Source organism: Lissotriton vulgaris, chromosome 2_1, assembly GCF_964263255.1.
Source record: "Lissotriton vulgaris chromosome 2_1, aLisVul1.2, whole genome shotgun sequence".
NCBI classification, from domain to species: Eukaryota; Metazoa; Chordata; class Amphibia; order Caudata; family Salamandridae; genus Lissotriton; species Lissotriton vulgaris.
The window spans coordinates 2,043,037,808-2,043,051,521 of NC_141687.1; the positions used below are offsets into that span (position 1 = coordinate 2,043,037,808).

General features: G+C 43.7%; 1 protein-coding gene across 1 annotated transcript in view; it reads left to right on the forward strand.

Annotated features, from left to right (window-relative positions):
- Positions 1-13,714, forward strand: part of FBN1 (fibrillin 1) — a 622,956-nt gene that overhangs the window by 166,928 nt on the left and 442,314 nt on the right. Inside the window, exon 5 of the mRNA XM_086958277.1 lies at positions 4,194-4,289. Within this exon, the coding sequence (XP_086814403.1) occupies positions 4,194-4,289 (96 nt within the window). The remainder of the gene's footprint in view (positions 1-4,193; positions 4,290-13,714) is intronic.

Consider the following 13,714-nt stretch of genomic DNA (forward strand, 5'->3'; position numbering starts at 1 on the left):
TATCAAAGGCCATCGTAGCATCCAAAGAAACCAAAATGGCGGGTTCACGCAACGACGACGCCCTCGCGAGAACACCGTGCAAGCGCCTCAGGTTGAGTGCTGTATTGTGGTGTGGGATGAAACCGGACTGATCCGATTGAACCAAGTCACTAATTACTTTTATCAAGCGGTTTGCCAGCAACTTAGCGAGAATCTTTAGTTTGTCGTTTAAGAGCGAAATGGGCCTGTAGGACGCACAGCGATCACGCGTTTTCCCCTCCTTATGAATCACCACAATGGTAGTGAGGCGCTGATCCCGAGGAAGGGAGCCGATGTCTGCGACTCTAAAAACATATCACAGAGATACGGCGCCATTTTGTCAGGACGCAACATATAGAGTTTGATGGGCAGACCATTAGGGCCCATAGCTTTGCCTGAGCGCAGAGAGCGAATAGCGAGGGCCACCTCGTCATCTGAAAATACCGCATCCATTGAGTCCCTATCCGAGACCGACAGGCGAGGCAATGCAATGTCACGTAGCAACAGGAGGGAATCTTCCTCCGGTCTATCGGAGACTGGGGAACACACTTGTCGGAAATGTTCCGCGAAACACTCGACAATCTCAGTCGGATCAGTCACACTCACTCCATCAAGTTTCTCAATCACGGGAATCACACGACTCGCACTCTCCTTTTTATCCAGCCAAGCAATCAGTTTCCCAGCTTTATCACCCACATCATACAGTCTGCCCGGCTGCTCTCTACTCATGAGTTTAGCGGCATCCGTCACCTGGGCCTTATAATCCAGTTGAGGCTGAGAGCATGAAGCTTGTTACGAGTCACACCCAGTTCCAAATCCCTTTCTAGCTCAGTTATTTCAGTCTCTAGACGGACCACCTCCTCATTCTTACTTTTCTTGGCACCAGCGATTAACAGTAATGCCTGTCCTCGGATGACCGTCTTAAATGTCTCCCACAGTGACACTGAGGAGGACACGGACCCCTCGTTCTCTGCAAAGTACAGATCCAGGGACTTAATCAATTCAGCACGGGTTTTGGGGTTGCGAAGATACCAGGGATTGATCGGGGTAACCCGTCCCTCGACACTCACACTAGTGTCGATCTAGAGCCACAATGGGGAGTGATCTGATATACCCCGGGCCAGGTGTCTAATCTCCCTGACAGAGGAGGCCTGCACCGCCGGCATCAAAACATAGTCAAGTCTGGAGAGACTGCCGTGGGCCCCAGAGTGGAACGTGTACTGTACTTGTCCCGGATGCACCAGCCTCCAACAGTCTACCAAACCCAGTGTATCTAAAAACCCACCTAACCAAGACTGTGACCTGGTGAGGTCTCTGGGGGGGTAGCAATCTACACTACTGGAGACAACTGAATTGAACTCTCCGCCCAACACCAGGATACCATCCGGAAGCCCCAGCACCACACGCCCAAGATCAGCAAAAGTCAACGTCTGTAGACCAGGCGGGACATATACAGAAACCAGCGAGAAAGTCCTCCCCTCCAACCTTCCTGTGAGAGCAGCATAGCTCCCCCTGTCGTCAAGAATCATGTTGTCTATTTCCGAAGGAGAGAGCTCTTGATTAGGATCCCCACGCCCCTTGAACCAGTAGTGAACCCAGAGTGTACAGCAAGACGATATCCTCGCCGATTCATGGCTTGACAAGTTTTCCCAATCAAGTGCATCTCCTGCAACAACACAACATCAGGGGAGAGGCGTCTCAACAGTTGCAACACTACTCCCTGCTTCATCATATCCCCCAACCCATTGACATTCCAACACAGTATTTTCAACCCACTACCCCCATCCCGGGGATGAATGCAGAGTTCTCCCCATAGCAAACACAGTACCCAGATACAAGAATAACACAATATGTTGCCTTGAGAAAAAGAGAAACATGCCCAAACTCCCCATTCCACCCCCAACATGAACCCGTTACAATACCCCCCACCCTGCACCCCTGCGTTAGACTCAAAAACATCCCCAACTTGCAGTGTGCCTGTCGCCCTAACAGTAAACTAGTCTACAAAAAGAAACCCAGAGGAGGAAAGAGTCCCACTCTCCCGCCACCCTCGGGTATACCACCGTAGATAACTTAAGTATGAAAGAACTCAAACCGAGCTGTATGGTATGTTAATTGTTCGGAAATCAGGGACAACATTGTCATTCTTGCTCCGGCACGCCACCCTCTGCTCCACCCGAGTGCTCCGTTCGATCGCTCCACTTTGGTAATGTATCCAGCCAGTCACTCACATTCTCAGGACGATCAAAGAAAAACGTCCGGTCCTCATATTCGACACGAAGCCTGGTTGGAAATAGAATTGCGTATTTCAAGTCCATGTCTCTCAACCGTCGCTTCACCCCCTGAAACCCTATCTGTCTCTGAACGAACTGGGTAAAGTCCGGGTAAAAGCTAACCGTTGTGTTTTCAAACTTCACGGGGACTCCCACCGCAATGCCTGCAGGATAGCGTCTCTATCTCTGAAGTTGAAAATTCTGGCGATAATCGGCCTCGGAGGGGCACCCGGCTTCTGCTTCCCACCAGGTACACGTTGTGCACGTTCCACGGCGAAGAATTTACTTAGGCCTCTGGGGGCGAGGTGATTTAGGATGAGGTCCTCCACAAGGAGATCAACGGCAGGATTTTCCATTTTTTCAGGGACCCCAATAATACGTACATTATTGCGTCTGGCCCTGTTTTCAAAATCCTCAAGTCGACGGGCCATGAGATCATTGGAGGATCGCAGATTGCCGACCTCCGTCTGTAAGTCGGACACATCGGTCGTAAGGCTGGAGGTCTTTAGATCTAAGGATTTGACCTTCTCGTTAGTCTTCGATAAGTCCGCTCTTATCAAATTGACGTCAATGGCCACAGTGTCGAGCTTAAGGGCGAGAGACTCATGTTGCTGGCCGATGGAAGACTTAATACCTGCAATGGCGCCATGACATCCTGCAGAGTCAACTCGGTCGACGCAGCCGGGTCTCCGCCTACCTCCTCCAGAATCTTATTCGTACCACCGGGGGACCCCTTAGGCTGGGTATATCGATCCATGACATTCGTTTGAATAGTTCCCCCTCGGAGAGGCGTCTTGGTTTTCCGCTTCTCGTTGTCGGGTCTGCCCGCCATGTTGGGCAATGTGCCCCCGAGGGGCCTGTGAGACCTGGTGAAAATGGCCCTTCGCGGTCGACCCACCGGCGTCTTCAAAGGCAGGTGCCAGCAGCTGCAGCCCAGCACAGACGCTCGCGACCGTTAGCTTACGGTGGAGTCACAGAGTTCGGAGGACCTCGAGTGACCAGGTCGATCTTGGGATAGGATAAGGCAAAAGACCGAAAGCGAAACCGAAAGTTAACTCCAAGGCAATGAGCCGAGCTCGTCGGGCTATTGTTGTTCAACTACTGCCTAGGCATCTCAACGACTCAAGCCCCAGGCGTCGCCATGGGGTGGGCCTCAAAAGTTCAGGTTGTCGTAGCAGCGGTTCCCGAAGTCCGAATCAATTTTTGAAAGCAGCTAGCTCATCAGCTGAGTTTCATCTCCACAACCCGTCTTCATAATCAGGATATCATCCAGGATATATGCGGAGGGCGGCGAGGGTCTCGGGAGCCCTGTGCTCACGCGGCCATCTCGGATGCGCGCGAAGCTCCTCCATGAGGTTCATTTTTAAGTCCTTTTCAGGTGTTGCCACTGTTCTGTGACTTCTCTGCCACTGAGTGGGAGCTATCTAGCAAAAAAGGTTTCATCAGCTGGGTTTGATAATAATGTACATGGCGATATTGAGATTATTTGTATTACCTTATTAACTTAAAACAATAATCATCGATTGAGTGTATGCAACAAAAGGTGCAGGGAAGGGTGCCCGGAGTTTGGTAAAAACGTGCGGATATCGATGTGCAATTCTGTAGGTAAAAGTTGATATATTTCTTTAATACCATACATGGTAATTACCGTACCCTATGGTGCCACTACTTCCAGGTGCAGCTATCAGGAGCTCGCTCTCACTCTGGGTGATGCAGCCCGCTCTCATCTAGTACAAGTGGCATTTGAGTATGACACAAGATCCACGCTGGTCAATGTCAAAATATGGGATTGAATGCATTAGAAAATGAAAAAGAACCCTATTTATTTTCCTCTCTGCATGCAAGATGGCTCATTTCATTGCACAATTGAATCTCACTAAGGCTTTTCTTCCCACCTGGCAGCTGTTTGTGAACACGGATGTCTGAACGGAGGAAGATGTGTGGCTCCCAACCGATGCGCTTGTATGTATGGCTTCACTGGATCCCAGTGCGAAAGAGGTAAGACGCTCTCTGTTACTCCAGTCCTATGTTCATGTCAGACACCTCCACACCACCACTAAAAACTGTCTTTTCTGACGTCATCTGTAAGTCGATACAGCTGTTTCTAACATTAAAATGGTTTAGCTAGGTGCTTCCTTAAAAGCCTTACAGTGCTCGTTGTCTGTGTTGTAGGTTGTTTGAGCCTATTTGCGTTGCTGCCAAAGATGTTCTAGGACCTTAGGAAACCCTGGGGTACAAAACTCCTAAAGCCTTACCCCAGAGAGAAGGTTATTGTATCGCTGCGAGTGGAACATTGAAGGTCCCCGCAGTGGACCTTCCATGGTTTTGGACATAGAAAGGTTTTCTGGGTGTACATGGGAAGGGGCCTCAGTGCTAGAGAACCTCCTGAGCGTGGTATGTGTAGTTGAGCATCCACAATTAAAACATGCTAGAAGTCGTAGCCGTGCTAGTGATGTGTGTTGTTTGACATTTAAGGGGTCCACAATGCAGTCTACAAATTTGTAGGGAGTTGAAAAGTTATGGGTTAAATTATTGTTCTACCATGACCCTTGAGGGTGTTACAGAACATTTTTGTAGCACTGCTGGCAGAACATTTTAAGGTCATGCTCTCAGGGGTGTGAGACAGGCCCCAGTGGCACTGATTCCCACACCTTCCGGGACCCCAACCGCTCAAAGCAACACCTATCACCCCAGGCTATTGATTATCTATGAGATATTGAATACTCGGGTCCCTCATCACATTCCGCAGGGGGCCATACCATTTTGTGTTACACCACTGGCTGCTCTGTAGATGTAGTGGTGTCTTACGCACACAATGGTTTATAACTTGGTCGACTTGAGTATAGTACGAGCATACTGTTGTATGTTGTATGCTTCGACCCGGCTATTGCAAAGCATACTACAATAAGCGCAGTTCAGTAATTGGCTCAGTACACACACTTGTAAGACTGCTTCGTTGTCCTATAAGTGCCTCCTAGACGGTGGAAGAGGCTACTCATAAATTGGTTTTATAATATACTATTGAACGCATGATATGCTATGGATATGCTTTTTTTCTACTTCACTTTACAAAAAGTTGGTAATAAAGTTATAGAAAATACAGCTGTCAATTTGTATTTTAATAGGTAATGTCTTTATTTGTTTGTCTAATTGGCAGTTAGTTAGTTCTCACAACGGTTTTCAAGCTTCACAATGCCCATTCTTGGAGTGGTGTGTGAGCACATCCTTTTTGTAGAATATTTCCCAGGGAAGGGTAAATTGTTTGGATTAAGGTTGCCCTCACCAAATTAGAAACAGGAAGAAACCGCTTCTGTTGTTTCTTGGCTGAGCGCCCAGTTTGTGAATGGTGCCTGGGTGGAATGTCCGTCTACTTTCCTGACAGGTTGGCAAATAAAGACGGAATTTCCTACTTGCACTGGAACACATTATATGTTTCCTAGTGCAGAGATATAGCTTGCAATCAGTGTCTAGTATCTGATCTTTTATTACCAATAAATAGCTTGTTATTCATAAGGACGCAGTGAAAACACCTTCAGTATATATTAGCTGCATATTGATTCATCAAATCCTGATTTCTGTAACTGTGTACACATATTAAGAGGGAGCTCAAAGTTGTCAAGTCAGTGATTTATTATGTAATTCATGAATCAGCTGGTATGTGCGTAAGGCGATTGAAATGTCATGGAATTAATAGACGTTTTGTGTGTGTGTGTGTTTGTTTTTCTGTGTGTTTTTGAGCTCTGCACTGCCAAGCACTGAAAAAATTCACATCTACTTTCAAGAGGTCTATAAAGTACATTTTATAACATAATGTTTAATCCAACTGGTAGGCAGCAGCAACATATTGTACAGAAATCTGGAACATTTAATTAGTGAGATGTTTTAACAAGCCAATAATCAGACATATGCAGTGCAAACATACACCAAAAAAGAACTTCAAGGACTAGTAGTGCAAACTTCAATGCATTAAACTGAAATAAAATTACAGAGCAGTAGAGCTATTTTGACAGGAATAATGTAGCATGTGAAGACATTTGGACGTGCTCTTTTGATAGACATGGGAACTAGTGACTGTTGGTCCAACTTTTTATTTCATTGTATATGACCTATGATCCTAGAGCTGAGCAAATATTTTCAAAATTGACTGTGAATATTCACAGGTGAGTATGACCTTCTCAGGTTAGGGGGTGGGGGGTGCTAGGGCGGGTGGACCGGCAAGTATTCACAGGCTAATTTTAGCTCTGAATAGTAGTGCTCTCACCCTCTCCACAAAAATGGCAAATGTATGAATTTTATTAATGAAATTCAATTTGTATGGTTCACACACTGAATACTTCTTAAACAGTAACGCTACTACTGAATGAGCGTGTGGGGACGGAGAGGTGGTTGGGGCCCGCAGGGGGTCAGGGAATTAAAAATAATAACTAAGAACAAAGAAAAGAAAACATACCTGGAAGTCCCGGCCGCAGCTGCTGCAACTTCCCCACCTGGAAGCACCCAGTCTCCCAGAATCCCTTGACCAATCACTATGCTGTCTTAAGCATCATTGCGAGTGGTCTGAGCGCCGTGGTTTGGCGCTGAGGCAGGGGCTTGGAGGCTGGGCATGTTCTCCATTAAGGCTGTATAATACAGCCTTTGGATAACAATAGCAGTACGCATGACGGTTTGGCCGGCCAAGACGACCGGCCAAACCTTCATCCACACTTTAGGTGCAGCCACCACTCCTCCTTCGGCCTCGGTGTTAGGGTAGGCCGGCCTGCCCCGCAATACCAGCGGGGATGCACTACAGCGCAAGTAAAATAGTAAAAATAACATAAACATAACGGATGGCCATTATTATCATTTTATTTTCACTTTTCACTGCTTTAAAGCAGTGGGGCGACGCTCCTCCGCCTTAGCGGAGGAGCCGCTCCCGTTCTTGAAAGGCAATCAAAGAAATTGTTTCAAGGATTAGAAAACACAGAGTGACTTGATAGCAATGCCTAATGTACCAGATTAAGGTCTCCTAATATTTTAGTGTAATGAAAAAACTGTTTAAAAAATATCTCAATTCATAAAAGCCACATTCATAAATGTTTTAAAGTATTTGTTTAGAAAAGGTAGAATGCCCAGTTGATCACAGAAGCAAACACCAAATAGAAAAAGTCTGAACAGCACATAAGACAGCTTGCATGAAAAAAATGCACGAAATGAATTTTAAACGAGGTAGTGATGTGAATAGTTAGACAATTAGGAAGGACAAATCAAAGGGACTAAAGGAGGAGAAACAAATGAAAGAATACAAGGGACAGGTTTTATGTATGGGATACCAAGAAACCCAAGTACAAATACTTTAATTGGGATGTTTTAAGTGTGAAGTGTGACATATGCTACTGATTTCAAAGAATGCTTCACCACTTGTGGGCAGAAGAGGTCACTTGGCGAGGGTTTACGGGGACTTAGGGAAAACAAGCATTTGCAAAGCAAATAGGTCTCGGCAGTCACTGAGCCATTGGCATGGTCAATGTTAATGTCTTTTAGCTATGTTGAATAGCAGCATGTCTGCTGTTCAGCATGGCTGAAAGCAAAGTAAAAAAGCATGAAGCCTGTAGATGTGTAGAATGAAGGTAGGTGTGAATGTGTAAACTAACGGTGCATAATAATATTTTAATTGCAAAATCGTTACAGCAAATATAAAGTTCTTGCCTGTTATAAAATGCATTCCAGAGTATTCAGCAAGAAACCACAATTTTTTGTTTTGTGCAGTTTTACCCAGCTCTAACTCGACCTGAAGGTATCAGAGTGCTGTACATGAGCACCAGTTGCATTCATTTATTTTTAGGAACGGAGACAGTGATATCCCAGAATCACACGATGTTGAGCCGATGTTGAGATTCAATGCCGGCTGATCAAGCAGTTAGGCCACATTCTCCCCCAGTGCTTATAAAAGGGAACAGTAAGGAGGAAAGCTTTAATAAAACTAGAAGGCAAGCTTTTCTACTGAACCTCACACAAAAAGAGGAGTGGGAGGAAATAACCTTACTTCACCCTCCTCTGGGTATACCTAATCACACACTGAGAAGTGTGGAAGTGTCGATCACTTTTAAAGAGAGATAAAGAATGGCAAAGTGCAATGCTTCGAAAAAACTGCCCTCACCCACAAAAGTATGTGGCATGCTTCATCATATGACCAGTGATGCCACATATTTTTGTGGGTGAGGGTAGTTTTTTCGAAGCATTGCACTTTGCCGTTCTTTATCTCGCTTTAAAAGCGATCTACACTTCTTTACTTCTCAGTGTGTGATTAAGCTTTTCTACTACATAGACTTATAAAAAAAATCACATTAAAAAAGTGTAGTTTTTAAACCTTAGTGGAAGTTTAAATTGTTAATGCAATTGTATCCTAGTCATAAATCAGACTTTTAGAGCGTGCATTGAAATCTGTCTCGTGTTGCAGAGGCGCAGCGTCTCTTCACATGTGCAGCTGTTATCTAGGATGGTGAGGAAGTCAAGGGAGCGGTAAAGCTCGATGTACAGTTGGAACAGTAAAGCGAACTACCGGATATCACTGAAGCAACATTCAAGTGGCGGCTCGATCGTAAATAAAAGGAGCAAGGCAAGAGAGCAGTTAAGTGTACCTTGCTGATGCAACAGTTTTTGGGGGGAGTGAGGGTGTGAGGAAACGAAGGTGGCAAAAGCAAGAGCACTGTGTAGAGTACTGAAAAACAAAGAAAAAAGAAGTCTAACTTGTCATACTGGCCGTGAGGTGCATACCCTTGGTGGCGAGGGCCATAGGAAGCAATTATTGGTAGATTTGTAAAAGGAGGGACATATTGAGGCAGTAGAAGCCTCAACACGGCTCTTCTCCATTGCTATTACAAAAACTGTAGATGGCTGGTTGATATTTTGTGTTGACTTGAGAAATTTCAATCAACATGCAATGATGGAGAGTGTAGTTCTTCCGAACATCAATCCAATGGTGCTATTAAGGAGTGACATAACGTTTTTCAAAATAATAGATTTGATTTTGGCCTATCATCAAATCAGACAATGCACCAAATGAAGGTCCCAAACAATGCAAATAAGGATGCTGGGCATGTTCGAGTGTACTAGATTTACTTTTAAGTTAGTGTCAGTGGCCAGCGTCTTTCCTACAATGATGACTAATGTGTTCAAACGCCAGGGAAATGTTAGATTTTTCCAAAATGATATATCAATACGTGGAGCCACGGAAGAGAAACATAACTACACCTCGAAAAAGATCACCTAGATTTTGAAAATGTTTGTCTCATTCTTAGAAAGGAAAAATGCCAGTTCCTAATAAATAATATTGACTATTAAGACTGCACAATTTTGAGCCAAGGGGTGAAACCAAAGAATGATTTTGTGAGGTCAATCCAATTGTCACCACATTAGAAAATAAATATCAATCACGCTCATTCATGGGACCGGTAGAATATAATTCTAAATGTACGATAAACTTTGCAAAAAACACATAATCATCAAGGTAATTGTTGCAAAAAGGGAAGATGTTTAAGTGGTGGATCATACAAGAATATGATTTCAATAGAATTAAGGAAGACATATTGTGTGTTAAGATAGTATGCCAGTTTGACATCAAAGCAAAGAGCATACTTACTGCAGAATCTGGTACACACTGATTATGAGTCATACACTATCAAGTGAAAGGAGTTAAAATGAAGGCTGGGTGCCTTGGCTTACAGGTCCTCAAACAAAGCAGAACACACCTACTCTGTGATCAAGAGGGAGGCGCTGTCAGCAGTTTGGGTGTGGAGTGTTTTCGGAGGTACTCGTGAGGGTTAATCTTTGCATTGTGTATGGAAAATACATTGTTTTTAAAAGTACATGAGCTAAGTAGAGAGATAATACTTATGCAAGGTTGGTCACGATTGCCTCAAGATTAGAGGAATTTCATTTTGAGAAAGAGCATGTGGCATGTTGGAAGAATGTTCACATTGATTGCTTATATTGAATGCTTTTGAAGTAGAGAGATTTTGATGTAATGTAATTTAGCTGAGTGTGTTGTGGTATTCATAGAAGATGCTATAAAGATGGTCAGAAAAAAATCCATCACATGAATAACAGGACAAAGCTGCTGAAAATGACCTCATGATGCATTCAATTATTAAATATTTCAAAACATGTTGGAAGAGAGAGGGACATTTGGTTGCACGATTCTGAGTGTTTCGAACATTGAAGGAAGAGTTGAGTTTGGGACTTTCAAAGAATCTGGTATCAAGGGGTGAAAGGTTTGCATCACTAGCTCGATTAGAGAAAAGTTGTTGTAAGTGCAGGAGGGACATTTAGGAAACACATTAACAAAGCAAGGCAGATAAAAAGTATTGGGCGCCAGGAATAGATAAGGATGTTAAAGGGTGGATGGAGAACTGCTAATTATGATTCAGCAGTGAGAAAAGGTTGAGAGTGAGTGGAGGTCCAATGGGAAAGTTTGAGGCAACGGAAGCAGCATGAGAGCAGTTTTATTTCTATTTTACTGGGTCTATGTATTACCTAAGATTTTGCCACAGTTGTGGCAAATGTTTTTTGTAGGTTTTTTGGAGCAGAATTTGTGAGGAAATTAATACTGAGACAATAAACATATTGAAGACTTTGTTTCTAAGAGAAGGATACCCATTACAGATAGTCATGGACAATCGTATACAATTATCTTCTAACTTTACGTATATCTTCTTAGTAGGTCATAATAGCAAATGTGATGACTCCTCTGTACAGTCCACAGAGTAACAGCATCATTTAACAGGCATACAACAAATTGGTTAAGGGCAAGGTATGTCTGGGACAGAAAATAGGCCTGGGCACCAAAATAAATGTGGGCCCATTAGCGAATGGGATAGCTAAAAATAAAAGTGGTTCACATTTGCAGGTAAGGGCATGTTTGAACTTGTAAAGGCACTGTATGAGTGTTTTGCAAGGCATGGGACATTGCATGCATGTGTGCTTGCTGCAGGCAATGTTTGTGGTTATGTCAGAGAAATTAACAGTGAAAAACAAAGCAAATAACTATAAAACAGGCTCACAAACAGCCCAAAAAACTCCCATACATTGTTATGTTCAACCAGCCTTTCAGGCATTGCGAGATTGTCCTATAAGCCAGTCCAAATCTGGTTAAGGATACTGCTCAGATGGCATTGAATGAGAGGACAAACGTGAGCGTGAGAAGTGTAGTAGAAGAAATGGTAGGGGCATATTGCACAACGAGGAATAGTTCTACAGTCTTTACTACAGTTTCATGTTGATGGAAAGAACAGATATTTTGAGCAAAGAAATAAAAGCTGATAGTGTGCCTTTTGAGGGATACATTGTAAGACGGGCAGGGGAAAAGAGGAGGCTGGAGCCTGGGTGGACTCGCATGTTGAGAGTAGAATGAGAAGTGTACCTGTATGGCTACAAGACTATGGCACTGAATATGAGTTATGATTAAAGCTGTGCGGAGAGTCTTGGTGGCGGGAACTATTGTTTCCAACACCTACCGCAGTACATGTTTACTCCTATTATAAGGTACACTCCATGGAATGTGTTATAACTGTGTAGGCACATTATTGTGTGCTATTATGCACAATGATCACTTTTTCAAGGGGTTTATTGCTCTCGTTTACCAACTTCCTTAACACCATCATTGCTGCAGCAATTCCCCTGCTGTGCTGAAGAACTCAGAAAACAATGCATTCATGACGAGCTCAGCTCGTCATGAGCGTACAAGAGGTGTACAGCTCGTCATGAGCATCGAAGGGGTTAAACCGGTGATAAATGTGTGCAGTGGCTTCTGCCTGGGGTGGTGGTGGAGAGAGGCTGTAGCAGCAAAGCCACATGCGATTTTATCAGCCGCAATTACTGGCCAGGAAAATGGGCCTGTTGGTTTACATTCAGCCTCTGCAATGATTCTTGTTAGGTGTAGGGCAGATGTTCTGTGCCTCAGGTTCTTTTTTCTGTTTATAAATAAATGGGATATGTTATGCCCTGTAATCCTACCTGGTAAGTGGTAATTACAGTGTTAAGGTTCTAGGTCCTTAGTATGCTAAGAGTGGCCCTGTGTGAGATCAATATGTCCCTAGAGCCTGCTGTGGCCCTGTTCCAAAGCTTCAAAGCTCTCTTACATTGGGCAAACCTTCAACATGCTTTGACTGATGGCCTTGTGGTGGATGGGCAGATAAACACAGGTTTCTGATGGGAAAGCCAGCTGAGGCTTCTGATGCAGCCAGAAATCTGGTGATCTGGCCACCTCTAAATGAAGCCCTAGAACTAAGAATTTGGCTGTGCTGGAACTCCTAATCTGTCAGACTCTAATTTAAACTTTCACCAGATGCAGCCCCATTAACTTCAGACATAGCTATCCAGACATTAACACTAGCATTTATTAGTCTTTTATTGTGTCATTCACAGTTTTCTTCTGCCCACAACAGCATAAAGGATGGAGTATTGGTTCAGCCCACTTAAGGCATTGGCTAACTTCACTGTGAGTGATTCTTTCACAAAGAACACAAAGTAGTTACTTTCAGTTCCAGGGACTACTATTCAAAGTGTGCTTTGTGCGACGAAAACAATATTTTTGCTTTTAGTTAATGTCCATTTTATTTATGTTTACGGATTGTCTGACAGCTCCTCAAAAGAAAGTTTTACAAAAACCATGACAAAACAAGCATTGATATAGACAATAGGCTGGCATCCATCGTCAGAACCAATGGCTCTGTTAATGCTTGTTTAGAAGCGGTAGAGATGCAAATGCATAGGAATAGACTTTAAACCAACACAGGGTTTACAGCTAATCCCTCATTCTGCAGGAATTCGATTATGCACACTGTATAACTATGTGAGTATTCAGGATGCCAGTCAATCGCCTCCGGTTCTCTTCTGTCTCAGAATAATGTGCTGTTTTTACTGGGATTTCTTTTGATACAATTTAACATTGTTTAGTGAATGTCATCACTCTATAAGTAGATTCTTTGACTGAGTCTGCTCAAACTGTTAGTGGCATATTTGCCAGCATTAGAATTCAGTCTTGGAAGAAGTAATGAAACTTAAGACCCAAAGACTTTCCATTCCATGCACCAGGTGATATGATCTCCTCTGTTTAGTGGGAGCAATTCTTGGTAAATGGAAACTGTGGCATCGTGGTTCTGTGTGTCTGTGCTTCATGACATAGCTGCGCTGATGTCATGAGGCACTGGAATCTTCTGCACATCTCCTGGAATGTTATGCTTTGTACTGTAGGCAGTTACAATCCTAGATTGATGCTGGCTGGATGTTCACCTGTGGATGGGATCTTACTTCTGAATAAACCTGAACTTTTATCTTCAACTTGTGGATTCCTATTTTACAGAAACCTGCTAATCTTTCAACACAAATGCAAACCTGATTAGTCATTTACAATTTTCACCTCACATATGAATCACATAGCCTGCCTC